The 13,991-nt window shown below is 40.0% G+C and overlaps 1 protein-coding gene across 1 annotated transcript in view; it reads right to left on the bottom strand.

Annotated features, from left to right (window-relative positions):
• Positions 1-13,991, bottom strand: part of man1b1a (mannosidase, alpha, class 1B, member 1a) — a 31,144-nt gene that overhangs the window by 13,249 nt on the left and 3,904 nt on the right. The window contains exons 3-8 of the mRNA XM_085413497.1: positions 5,145-5,253; positions 4,672-4,877; positions 1,177-1,319; positions 925-1,043; positions 378-569; positions 4-152 (exon numbers count right to left, since the gene is read on the bottom strand). Of these exons, the coding sequence (XP_085269623.1) occupies positions 4-152; positions 378-569; positions 925-1,043; positions 1,177-1,319; positions 4,672-4,877; positions 5,145-5,253 (918 nt within the window). The remainder of the gene's footprint in view (positions 1-3; positions 153-377; positions 570-924; positions 1,044-1,176; positions 1,320-4,671; positions 4,878-5,144; positions 5,254-13,991) is intronic.

Genomic DNA, 13,991 nt, shown 5'->3' with positions numbered 1-13,991 from the left:
TACAGCTTTTTCCAAGAAAAGCTGGTCTCCTGTTAGATGGTAAGTGCTCAGCAGCCCCCCCAGGATACGTATGGTTGTTTCAAATAAATTCACATCCACATTCTTGTTAAAGGACAGATCTTTCTCCACCCAGGTCTTTGCTTCTGCAAATTCTGTGCCAAGAAAGGTAAATTACAACAGTGTGATAAAGAGATACAGGACACAAAAAAAAAAGTCTGTACATCTGTATGGCCGAGTTTTACTTCAAGTAACACAATCGAGTGGTGTAGTTACAGAGCACACCCAACCCTGTCAGACGAGACTTAGCTGGTCTGACAGGGTGAAGATTACTCCGTGAAAAAAGTCAGTTTTCAAAATTGTAATAATATAAATAATACCTTCTTTTAGGCCCATAATCCACATGGTGTCCAAAGCATCAATCAGCGTCAGACCCAGTCCAAACCATTCACCAAAAGATTTGGAGATGGGCTTGAGTTCATCGTGACCCCAGGCGAAGTCCTTGTAGCCTTTCCAAGCATGTCTGAAGGCATCGCACACTGCCTCCAGTCGCACTCTAGTTTCAGGTGAAACTACAAGCAAAGGAATAACAATGAATAATTAAAGTGTAAACTTACATCTGTGTCTCCTGCTGGAAGCTCTTTGAACAGCATACTTCTTATTCTTATTATTTGGAGTAGAAAGAGTAGAAATGAAGTAGAAATTCTGTGTCATGTGTTGATGCTTTGAGCACAGCAGGTCTTCATGGTGTGAGTTGGAAACATTCAACTTTAAGTCAAAAAGAAATGCTGAGCTATAAAGAGCATATAATAGTAGAACTGGCCAAAGCTATGTTAAAGAATCTGTTTGAGGGGAAATTTTTAAACCTTCTCAGTGCACCCTGAAAGCAAGAAAGGTTTGCTTAGAATTACAGCAAGCAGTGCTGACCTTCTAGTGGGACAGTGACAGCTGGGTTGGCAGGTGCTGGGGGCACTGCTGCCTCTTTCTCATTGGCTGAGGGTGGAGGTTCTGTAGCCTGGTCAGCTTCAATCATTGCTCCTCTCCAGCTGTGTATTAAAAGTAAACATCTTATACCTGAATTATTTATATCGGTCTCTCTGATATATCTACTGAAGCATGTGTCACTGCCTCCATCCAGCAAAAAAAAAATAAAAATGTTTGACTACAATCTTTTATCACCTGACAATCTTCTTTTGTTTTTCCTCCTCTTCACCTTCGTCCTCTTGAACCACCTGCTCTTGCTTCTCCCTGCCGACCGTGTCTGAAACATTTGCATCTCTCTGTAGGCTTGGTGGACCTCTTTTGTTTGCAAATATCTTTTTCTGTGAAAACACACATTGCTAGAGCTAAAAACACAAAGGAAAATATAAAAATATCATGGAAAAGGTCTGATGTGGGTCACAGGTTGTACAGGTCCTTCTCAAAAAAATTAGCATATTGTGATAAAGTTCATTATTTTCTGTAATGTACTGATAAACATTAGACTTTCGTATATTTTAGATTCATTACACACAACTGTAGTTCAAGCCTTTTATTGTTTTAATATTGATGATTTTGGCATACAGCTCATGAAAACCCAAAATTCCCATCTCAAAAAATTTGCATATTTCATCCAACCAATAAAAGAAAAGTGTTTTTAATACAAAAAAAGTCAACCTTCAAATAATTATGTTCAGTTATGCACTCACTACTTGGTATTGAGTGCATAACTGCATATATCTGTGCACTGTGCATATATCGGTACTTGGGAATCCTTTTGCAGAAAATGACTGTTTCAATGCGGCGTGGCATGGAGGCAATCAGCCTGTGGCACTGCTGAGGTGTTATGGAGGCCCAGGATGCTTCGATAGCGGCCTTAAGCTCATCCAGAGTATTGGGTCTTGCGTCTCTTAACTTTCTCTTCACAATATTCCACAGATTCTCAATGGGGTTCAGGTCAGGAGAGTGGGCAGGCCAATTGAGCACAGTAATACCATGGTCAGTAAACCATTTACCAGTGGTTTTGGCACTGTGAGCAGGTGCCAGGTCGTGCTGAAAAATGAAATCTTCATCTCCATAAAGCTTTTCAGCAGATGGAAGCATGAAGTGCTCCAAAATCTCCTGATAGCTAGCTGCATTGACCCTGCCCTTGATAAAACACAGTGACCAACACCAGCAGCTGACATGGCACCCCAGACCATCACTGACTGTGGGTACTTGACACTGGACTTCAGGCATTTTGGCATTTCCCTCTCCCCAATCTTCCTCCACACTCTGGCACCTTGATTTCCGAATGACATGCAAAAGTTGCTTTCATCTGAAAAAAGTACTTTGGACCACTGAGCAACAGTCCAGTGCTGCTTCTCTGTAGCCCAGGTCATGTGCTTTTGCTGCTGTTTCTGGTTCAAAAGTGGCTTGACCTGGGGAATGCGGCACCTGTAGCCCATTTCCCAGGTCATGCCTGTACACGGTGGCTCTGGATGTTTCTACTCCAGACTCAGTCCACTGCTTCCGCAGGTCCCCCAAGGTCTGGAATCGGTCCTTCTCCACAATCTTCCTCAGGGTCTGGTCACCTCTTCTAGTTGTGCAGCGTTTTCTGCCACACTTTTTCCTTCCCACAGACTTCCCACTGAGGTGCCTTGATACAGCACTCTGGGAACAGCCTATTCGTTCAGAAATTTCTTTCTGTGTCTTACCCTCTTGCTTGAGGGTGTCAATGATGGCCTTCTGGGCAGCAGTCAGGTAGGCAGTCTTACCCATGATTGCGGTTTTGAGTAATGAATAGGGATGGGTATCGTTTAGGTTTTATCCGATACCGATGCCAAATCGGTACTTTTGAAACGGTGCCGATGCTTAAACGGTGCTCAAACCGGTGCTTAAAGAATGGAGAACACATTTTTGGTCCAAAAACCTCTCATGTTCAGCTGTTTTTTGTAAAAAGATAACAATGTTAGCCTTTTCTGCAGCTATGGGGCATATATGGTATCACTCTTGGCTGGAAGCAGTGCTTAAACAATGGAAAAAAACAAACTTTGTCCAAAACCTCTCATGTTTAGCTGTTTTCCACTTTTTCTTTGGTCATTTTAGCCTTTTTAGCCAGGGTGAAGGGAGTATCTGCCATCAAACAAGAAGACAGCCGCATGTAGCTATGATGATGTTTGCTAGTTCACCTTACCTGCCTTAATGTAATAACGTGGTTAGCCTACTCAACGTAAATTACACATGAACAACATTAAGCTTCACACGCAGAGAAGAACGGCTGCTGCTGCCACCATCATCCGTCATCATGTCTGCTACACTGGCAGGGCTAGGGGCCAGGACTCTCCTCGTCGTGTTTTTGGGGGATGTTGCATAACAGGCAACCCACCCGCAGTAGATGTGCTTGGTGTGAGGTCTCGCAACAAGCTATCAAATACGGCGCATTTCTGGGCTTTTAAAAAAAACGCTATACATCGCCAGGTGTTTCATCGGATTTGAGGTGTTTCCTCCTTTGACAGTATCACAGTATCAGCTTAAAGCACTTGTTGCAGGCTGCTGAGTTTGCATATTTTGCTGTGAAGTACAGCCAGACTTTTGACCACTTCGCCTTGGACATTTTTAATCTGTAGCTCTGCTCTAAAAGAACGTACGTACCTGGACCCGCCTACTATCCTCGGAAACGTAAAATGATTGGCTAGAAGTGTATCACAGCTCAGGAAAAAAAAGCACCGAAATAAAGCACCGAAATGTGCGCTGCTTTTCGGTCTGGTTACTACCGTTTATGTCAGAACCGGTGCCATCATGGCACCGGACACCGGTACCCATCCCTAGTAATGAACCAGGCTGGGAGTTTTTACAAGCCTCGGGAATCTTTTGCAGGTGTTTATTCGTTGATTCAGATGATTAGGTTAATAGCTTGTTTAGAGAACTTTTTCATGATATGCTAATTTTTTGAGATAGGAATTTTGGGTTTTCATGAGCAAGGCTTGAACTACTTCAGTTGTGTGTAATGAATCTAAAATATATGAAAGTCTAATGTTTATCAGTACATTACAGAAAATAATGAACTTTATCACAATATGCAAATTTTTTGAGAAGGACCTGTATAATACACAACAGATGTATATAGCCAAACCCTAATTTTGAAGAGGAGCATTTTGGTGTTTTGATACGGAATGAGAAAAGGATCTGAGAAACTAAGCACACTGCATGCTCATAGAATAGCAACAAGAACACCCTGCTTTATAGTCCATTTAACTATAAAAAAAGCACCACAATTTTCAAATTAAACATCACATTGCATTAAATATTTACTGAAACAGAAAATTGGGATTATGAAATCAGCGAGAAAGGGCTTATAGAGGTCATAAATGAGTAAGCACAATAAACAATAATTACACAGAAAAAAAATAATTCTACAAAGGAAAAAAAAAAATATTACAAGTGTTAAAGCTGGGTAAGTGTTACTAGATATCCAAGAGACATCCACAGGTGTTTTTAGACCAGAGCAAGGTTCAAACGCCAAGTTTCAAAAGCTGAAAGCCAGCACTGAATACCTCAGGCATGAAGACCTGTTTTGTTTTTTTTAAATTTCCCCATATTCTTTTCAGGTTTTTTTTGTTGTTTTGTTTGTTTGTTTTATTTATTTATTTATTTTTACCTACCGCAGTTTTAACTGATGCTTCCAAAATAAAGAAGTACAAATACAACTCTAACCTTAACTGGAGGCTTAACCAATATGGGGATATTTGGTCCTCTGGCTTCTCCTGCAGCATCTGGAACAACAGTTAGCTGCAAATGAGGTCCCCCCACCGGATCTGGAGCTTTACCTGCAGCCTGACCCAACACTGGCTTCACACCTGGAGGAATGGCCTTTAATTCTCTGTCATTCAACTCCAGCCAGTCCTCCTGGTCAGACAAACCTACACAAGCACATGCACACATAAGAAAAGAAGGCCGTCATGATGGTAGCCCAGTAAACTACATTGTAGAGCTATTGCTAAATATTTTAATTATAAACTATGATCACTGTGTCCTGGAGTTGTAATTTTTTTAATCACTGTAAACATGGCAAACACCCAATCCAAATAACCATTTAGCTACATAAAAAGTAAGACCATTAAAATTAATAACAGACTTTTGTCTCTGTGTATGTGATGTTAGCTTAGCATGGAGAGGGAAGTGTTTACCTCTCCAATGTTCTGTGATGCTGCTGTAGGAGAGCAGTCCCAATATGAGCAGCAGAGCCAGCAGGAACAGGATGAGGCTTCGCTGGAGCCGAGACAGCTGCTTCCATTTCTGTGGGCAGATAAACAGTGCTAGCTAAACTGGAACACGTCTAACAGCTCTGAATTTCAATCACAGATGTCTCAAAGGAGGTTGTAATTTCTCCCCAACAAATCTGTTTAGGCTCCTTTTCCAAAAAAAAAAAAAAAGTAGGAGCGTAAAAGAAGGAGGCATGATAGTCTTCTTACCCTGTATAAACTCCACATCTCTTTCCGCTTGGTGCAAGTACATTTTCAAATTTCTCATCTAACCAGCTAAACCCTGCAAAGCAGAGGGAGTGAGAAAACCAGCGTCTCTGAGGAGAGAAGGCAACAGGCACCCTGGCACCACTCTGCTCTAATTAACACCTGTGCAACATCATGAAAGCATTGAACCATTGTATGAGCCATGGCCTCAGAAGGCATTTTCATTTCAACATAATGAGGATATTCTGTTCAGCCTAACAGTCCAAAAATTGTGCACTGAAAGCAGTGTTTGAAATCACCAGGAGACTCATGATTCAGTTTTATACTTTTTGGCCAAACTGTGACGTTCAGATCTGCAGTCAGAGAACAGACCGTACATAAAATATGGCTGATACTTCCATGACATCACGAATTGGTTACTTAAGTTTAGTTGTGAAGCCTCAAGTTGAACATTTCTGATGGCAACATGTTGTTGTGTTGAAACTCGATGTGATAAGCAAGGGTAGGGGAAAACTGAGAAACCAAGGCTCACTGCTACTTGTCGATAACATGGTAAATCCCTGTGCATCCTCCCCCTTTGAACTGTAATGGAAACCAAAATTTACAAAAACACCATGTTGCATTAACCTACAACTAGCGACTAAGGCCATAAACTCACCCAGAAAGTGTTTACTAAGCTCACAGACAAGAGCCTTCAACTGTTACTGTCATTTTCCTTTTAATTTCCATCCAACTAGAGATCTTTTTGAAAAGAGACGCCCCCTACTGGTCATCAGGAAGAATGCAGATTCAAGGCACTTCACTTTTCAAACACAGAATAAGTTGCACTTCTATAGTGCTGGAGTCAAATGCTCCAAACCTATGGGATAAAAACATTCATAGAAATGGAATCCTATTGTGGCAACACTGGAAGAGAGGCAGGATTCATCCTGAGCAGATCAATCGTTCATCATATGGAGACAGACAACCATTATGCTCATTTACACACCTATAGTGCCATGACTTGTTCCCTACCAGATTTCTTAGTCTCTTACATATTTGTCACACACAACCAGTTCTCAAAGGAGACCTATCATTTTCCCTTATTTTCTCTTACCATGACAAACTGTCATCTTAAATACAGCCAGAGTTTCACATAAGGTCTACAGCACAGACCCACGTGCCATTTAAAACTTCTATTTACGAGGGGCAACCAATCAGAAGAAAACTGGCTAAAAGGAAGGGAGCTAAAACGGCTCTTTTCAATTAGAGGATGAACCAGTTTAACATACATTAAAAAAGAAAGCATTATTAAGCATGAATTAACACCTTTACATAACATAGCTTAAATGGATGGATTGACCAATTCCAAATTCATGTACAACTATAAAATCAGCGCAAAATCCGTTCCTGACAGTCTGCAATGAGATACCCCTCCAGCAAACCGGGGAATAAATTTAAGACCTCTGTAAATGCAATTTATGGCTTTTTGTACCCTCTTAAGCTTTTTTCTGAGAAAATTTAATTCGGTGCTCTAATAGCAGGAGATTGATGTTAAACTACCCTACCCTTCTCAAAGTTCATATAACACAATGAACAAAAGCCAGTCATTCAATGACCTCATCTGCAGAGAGAGAGGAGGAAAAGTATGAAATTCACTGCTTCCCACCTGTTACGTGTGCTTTTAGAAATGTAGGAAAAACACCCACTATGATTGAAACAAGGGCAGAGCACTTATTGAAGTCCCTTGTGCAGTGTGAGAAGCAAGCATTGAGCTCCTCAGAGGAACATGATTTGCAGAGAACGGTTTTCTCAGGAACCATAAACTGTCATTAAATTTGACGATCCACAGGTACAAGTCGACAGTCCCTGCTTCTTTAAGAACAGGTTTTATAGAAGAAATGTCAGATGACATACTGCTGAACTAAAACATTACAGATTAGTCGATAAGAGCAGTCATTTGCCTTTCCAGTTCAGAGGACAAAATTAATTCCATTTACAAGAGCCAACCGTGCAGTTAAAAAGTGAAGGAAAGTAATCACACAGCGTTTATTACAGAAGCATTTTTGCTTATGATCTGGGCATCTGTAGAATTTCTTTTACCAGATTATCACAATCCTTTTTATAGCATTCAATAACAGCAACTAAGGCTGTTAAAAACTGAATGCAAAATTGATTCTGTGCATTATGGCAAAATAAAAGCGGACATTGATTGGAGAACTGAATGTTGAGGCCAAGTCGAACACTGTTTAAAATGAAGCAGATATGTTGGGAAAAATCATTTGCATTTGCAGATTCCTATATGTGTATATGGATCTCAAGGGTTCAATTTGTCAGCAGTCATCTTGAAATGCTTCTGGATAGTTATTTTGAAGTCTTATTTAAATTAAAAATTTTCTTCCAGAGCTATTTTACTTTTAATTCTGTGAAGCTGTTTTTGTATTATTTTTGTATTATATCCAGTTTTGTTTTTGTTGCAATTTTAATAGAGTGTGTGTGTGTGTGTGTGTGTGTGTGTGTGTGTGTGTGTGTGTGTGTGTGTGTGTGTTCGTTCCTTTCTTTTGCATAGTTTTTAAATGACTGAGATATATTTGGGGGGTTTTTCATATTGAAATTATATACAGCAAAAAATTGAAGGAACACTTTAAACACATCAGATCTTCTTCAGGTTCCAGGTTTCGCCTCATGTGACACAAAACCTAGCTAAATGGAAAACTAGTGGGAAAACACACAAAACAAACAAAAAAACAGGAGGAAACAGTGTCAATGGCTTCCACCATCAGGGACAATTTTTCAGTAATGCATTTTATTGAGTCATTCTATTTTATTTCATTAATTTTCCTTTATTTATCCAGGTAAAAGTCTAATTGAGTTTAAAATCTCTTTTCAAAGAGCGACCAGGCCAAAGTGCAGCAGAAGTTACAACAAATAACAATATAAAAATATTATATTTATTTATATATTTATACAGTTTGGCTACTGTAACAGTAATTTCCAACTTTTAAGACAAATGAAGCATAGCTTATAGCTTATTTTATATCGAATCAATGGTGACAATTTGATTATTATTCATTTCTTTATTTATTTTGAAGTGTGACACATTTGTTGGCATTGCCCCCAAATTTTGTTTTAAAATACAGTTTCTTGATTTCCTCTGGAAGTGATACTTCTACCACCATCTTTGGTGTTTTGGTGTAAATTTGACAATTTAAATTAGGACTTGTCTCTGTGCCTCAGGAGAGCAACAGTGCAGAGTGCGAGGGAAATGGGTTAGAAACCTTCTGTTGCTTTTAACTCTGTCTTTGAGCGAGTGTTTTATATGCAAATGCAGCACCGATTATGCCACAACCATTGTGTTTAAAAGTGATTTGATGGTAATTATGCCCCGATTATGTCAAGAGGAGAAGCTCCAACTGTAGGCAACAGCTACACTTATGTGCTGTTAGAGTAATCAGAAAATTCACATGAACACAACCTTCAAGTCAAAACAACAACTCAAACAGTCAGAGAAAATTTTGGCATTCTTGTTAGCAAACCATGAAACCACGTCATTTGAATGTAAATATTTTGCTGACGGCAAGAAATTTAATTACAGCCATTTTTCTGCAGAGATTTAAACAGTGAAATATCTTGAATTCAAGTTGAAATCCTGCACTTCAGCTGTTTGAATTAAAATAAACTGCGATGTGTCATTGTCTAAAAACTTATGGACCTAACTACAAAGCAGCTACATACTGAAAACCGTTATCATTGTTTATCTGCACAATTCAGCCTCTCTCGACTGGCGTGTACTGTTGCTTCCACCTTACAACTTAAAAGAACATGAAGACACTGAAGCTGGAAGAACAAATTTGCTACTTGGGAAATGGAGCCATCTGAGGAGCATGAGGACTACAATTTCTTAGCAGCAAATGACTTTACCTCTTTAAAAAGAAAAAGCACCACTTTCCACCCAGGACACCATGTCCTAGCTACTGTTCTGGTCTCCTGTTCTGCCTGCATGGTTTGTTTGTCCTATGAGTGTGAGATAAAATACATCACAAACAGGATGTGATATTCCTGAGCTTGTATCAACCTGCAGAGGAAACAAAGTAGTGCTTAACGAACAACATCTGATTCACAGCTTTTCTATTTAAAGCTGAGAAATGGATGGCATCCATTAATTCACTAAGAACCAAGGCAGTCTCATTGTGAGAAGGTTGTAGGACAAGTTGTACAAGGATGAAAGAAACCTTTTAGCAAAGCAGCACTGTGACTGTCAACCCCCCTGAGGAAGAGCAAAGAAGAGTATTGAGACACTGAATATGCACAGCATAATATCCTTGCGAGTACTAAACTTGACAAAGAAGATGAGGACCCTCACAGATTAAACGCACAAGGATGAGAGCAAAAGTAAAGAAAACAAGATTAAAGAAATTGAATGTAAAGAAAACAAGATTAAAGAAAATGTTCTGGGAGACAAAAGAGACAAAGTGATGGGACCAATATCTATTTGATCTCGCTGGAGTGATCGGACACATTATGTGCTCAGGGGATGCTTTTATCTGAAGAGGTTTAAAGTTCAGGCTGCTCCACAACAAAGGAGGCGTAAGAAAGGAAAACTGAAGCCCTGGGAATCGATTTGTTACAAAAACAGGTCATAAAAACAGAGATAATCAATCCAGTCAGACTTGTAACCAAATAGTCTAATGCTTACAGCTGAAGAACAGAGCAACTCATTACCACCTCTGGTTGTATTATATATATATCACAGCATCACAGAAAATGCTCCAAGTGAATGAACACAACTGCTTTATGTCAATATTTGATACAAGTTTGTTAATGGTGTTTCGCTCACTCAGTTTATCAAACACGTTCCCACCCAGTAACAGGAACACAAATAACAAAACACATATCTACATCCGTTCAACTTCAAATTTAAAAGCTGTTTACCAGAGTAAGTGCGGTGTGGCATTCAAGTTAATTTGGATGAGCATTTCTCATACTTTGGTTCAAAGCTGATGTCAGCTACCAGTGTTTTCCCTCCACTGGCTGCTGCTTCCTCCACTAGTGGGACTGTGTATTTGTTGTCTTTTAATCGCCGTTTGTATTTTACTAACATTCATTCTTGTGTTTCCACGTTCATATTTTCCCAGTATTCCAATTGTTTCCTTGTTGTCATCTCCCTCTGGTTTGCCTAAATGTTAGTTCCCTGTCCTTCCTTGTTTCTAACGCCCCTTTTATTTTAATAACTGGGCTTTGTGTATTGCCTGCGACTTCTTGTCTTCATCTTTTCTCCTTATTCCACCCGTGTCTCATTTCCTAGCTTTGTGATTATCTGCGTGCAATAGGCTCAGCATTTGTGGTTCCTACAAAGCAAGATTAACGACTTGGCAATCTATCTGGATCTTAAAGTCTGAGTTTTATGCATCACACAAGTGGTTCTCTTTCTTTTTACCAGGCTAAATTATTGGGGCAACTTATGATGAACATATAACCTGGTCGGAGCAAGTTATGTTCAGAATTTTGGTTTAAGAATTATCTGGCCGCCTTTTAGCCAAATCATTTATTTACATGTTTTAAGTGCAGTAGGTTTACAGATTATCTGCAGGGCAAATACATTTTGTGTTTGCCAATCTGTTAAGCCATCTACCTTGCTAATATGATGAATGAACCTGCAAAGTTGCAGCGGTGTAAACTGTGCATCAGATTCCCACACTGGAAGCGATTCACTCACTGCACATTGTTTTGAAGTTCACTCCAAATGTCCAAATGTTCCAGGTGCCGGTTGCCTCGGTAACCCCCTAAAGTTTTTACTACTACCATACATCAACCAGCTTAATCCTGCATGCACACTGGTAGTTCAGTGATTCACCAGAAACTAATCTCATGCCCTGCCCACTTCATGTAGCTAGTGGTTATTTGCCTGTAGTCACCAAATGCCATTCACTATCTGTTCAGTCAGTAAAGTCAGTTTCACTTTGATCTGCCAACAAGCTAAACCACGTCTCCTTTATTAAGCTATGAGACAGTAACCTTTAAACCGTTAAAGTCTGAGAACTTACAGCCATCAACTTGTAAGTAAGCAGCAGTGCCAAGAGCATATTCAGAAATAAAACCATTAACTTGAATTAAAATGTTTTTTTAATTGCTGTCAAATCACAAGAAGCTCCAGAAAATACTATTAATCTAAGTTTATTGTTTACTGTTATGTTCTCTGTAGATTGTGATGCATTTTATCATCATCATTCGTTAACGTCTGTGATTGGAGGAGGCGGCATTCGCAGGGATCTTTTTGTGCGTCAGAAGTGTCACATGATGTATGACAGATTGACTTTTATGTGTGCACACACAGACCCTGAAGCTGAAAACCCAAATTAACGGAGCAAATTATCGAATGGGGTTTTAGGTTTTGTTAAATCAGTTAAAGCAAGGAAAGCCCAGATCTGTTAAACTTCCTTTGTAGTACACCCCACAGGCCAAGAAAACACATCAATACTTTTGGTTTATGTTTCTATTTATATTCTTTATTTAAATTATTTTTTAGGTTACCATTATTATTTTCTTTATCTTGAGTCTGTAGTTTTCTGGGAGATCATTACTTATGTTGTTTAGATACAGTGGGGCAAAAAAGTATTTAGTCAGCCACTGATTGTGCAAGTTCCCCCACTTAAAATGATGACAGAGGTCAGTAATTTGCACCAGAGGTACACTTCAACTGTGAGAGACAGAATGTGAAAACAAAATCCATGAATTCACATGGTAGGATTTGTAAAGAATTTATTCGTAAATCAGGGTGGAAAATAAGTATTTGGTCACCTCAAACAAGGAAAATCTCTGGCTCTCACAGACCTGTAACGTCTTCTGTAAGAAGCTTTTCTGTCCCCCACTCGTTACCTGTATGAATGGCACCTGTTTGAACTCATCATCTGTATAAAAGACACCTGTCCACAGCCTCAAACAGTCAGACTCCAAACTCCGTCATGGCCAAGACCAAAGAGCTTTCGAAGGACACCAGGAAAAGTATTGTAGACCTGCACCAGACTGGGAAGAGTGAATCTACAATAGGCAAGCAGCTTGGTGTGAAAAAATCAACTGTGGGAGCAATCATCAGAAAATGGAAGACATACAAGACCACTGATAATCTCCCTCGATCTGGGGCTCCACGCAAGATCTCATCCCGTGGGGTCAAAATGATCATGAGAACGGTGAGCAAAGATCCCAGAACCACACGGGGGGACCTGGTGAATGACCTGCAGAGAGCTGGGACCAAAGTGACAAAGGTCACCATCAGTAACACACTACAACGGCAGGGAATCAAATCCCGCAGTGCCAGACGTGTTCCGCTGCTGAAGCCAGTGCATGTCCAGGCCCGTCTGAAGTTTGCCAGAGAGCACATGGATGATACAGCAGAGGATTGGGAGAATGTCATGTGGTCAGATGAAACCAAAGTAGAACTTTTTGGTATAAACTCAACTCGTCGTGTTTGGAGGAAGAAGAATACTGAGTTGCATCCCAAGAACACCATACCTACTGTGAAGCATGGGGGTGGAAACATCATGCTATGGGGCTGTTTTTCTGCCAAGGGGACAGGACGACTGATCCGTGTTAAGGACAGAATGAATGGGGCCATGTATCGTGAGATTTTGAGCCAAAACCTCCTTCCATCAGTGAGAACTTTGAAGATGAAACGAGGCTGGGTCTTCCAACATGACAATGATCCAAAACACACCGCCCGGGCAACAAAGGAGTGGCTCCGTAAGAAGCATTTGAAAGTCCTGGAGTGGCCTAGCCAGTCTCCAGACCTCAACCCCATAGAAAATCTGTGGCGAGACTTGAAAGTCCGTGTTGCTCGGCGACAGCCCCAAAACATCACTGCTCTCGAGAAGATCTGCATGGAGGAATGGGCCAAAATACCAGCTACTGTGTGTGCAAACCTGGTAAAGACCTATAGTAAACGTTTGACCTCTCTTATTGCCAACAAAGGTTATGTTACAAAGTATTGAGTTGTATTTTTGTTATTGACCAAATACTTATTTTCCACCCTGATTTACGAATAAATTCTTTACAAATCCTACCATGTGGATTCATGGATTTTTTTTTCACATTCTGTCTCTCACAGTTGAAGTGTACCTCTGGTGCAAATTACTGACCTCTGTCATCATTTTAGGTGGGGGAACTTGCACAATCGGTGGCTGACTAAATACTTTTTTGCCCCACTGTAAGTGATTCTGCACAATATCACACATACACAAAACAGCACACAGCCATCAAGTATCATTACATCTGCCCTCTTTACAAAATGACTGCCTGCGTTTGATGCATTTAGGAGAAAACTGAGGCTACAAAAAACAACATGGCCTGAACTCAACTCTACCTGAAAGGGCACTGCACTAGTTCACATAAAAGGTTTACTTGTTTGGAGTTTTGATGATGATGACTGTGTGTACTGCTGTCTAACACACTAGTCCTAAAACTCTAAAGTGCTTTGAACTATTAAAAGCTGGTATTGTAACTCTAGTCACAAAACATGATTCACAAACACTTAAAAGGATTACTGAACACTTTGGTTATCAAAGCACAAATAAATTATTTCCATATACTGAT

This window comes from Rhamphochromis longiceps, linkage group LG7 (assembly GCF_057381845.1).
Source record: "Rhamphochromis longiceps isolate RC_006_pf linkage group LG7, R_longiceps_female_GT1.1, whole genome shotgun sequence".
NCBI lineage: Eukaryota > Metazoa > Chordata > Actinopteri > Cichliformes > Cichlidae > Rhamphochromis > Rhamphochromis longiceps.
The sequence above is the reverse complement of the archived record's forward strand: the minus strand, read 5'-3'. Positions and strand labels throughout refer to the sequence as shown.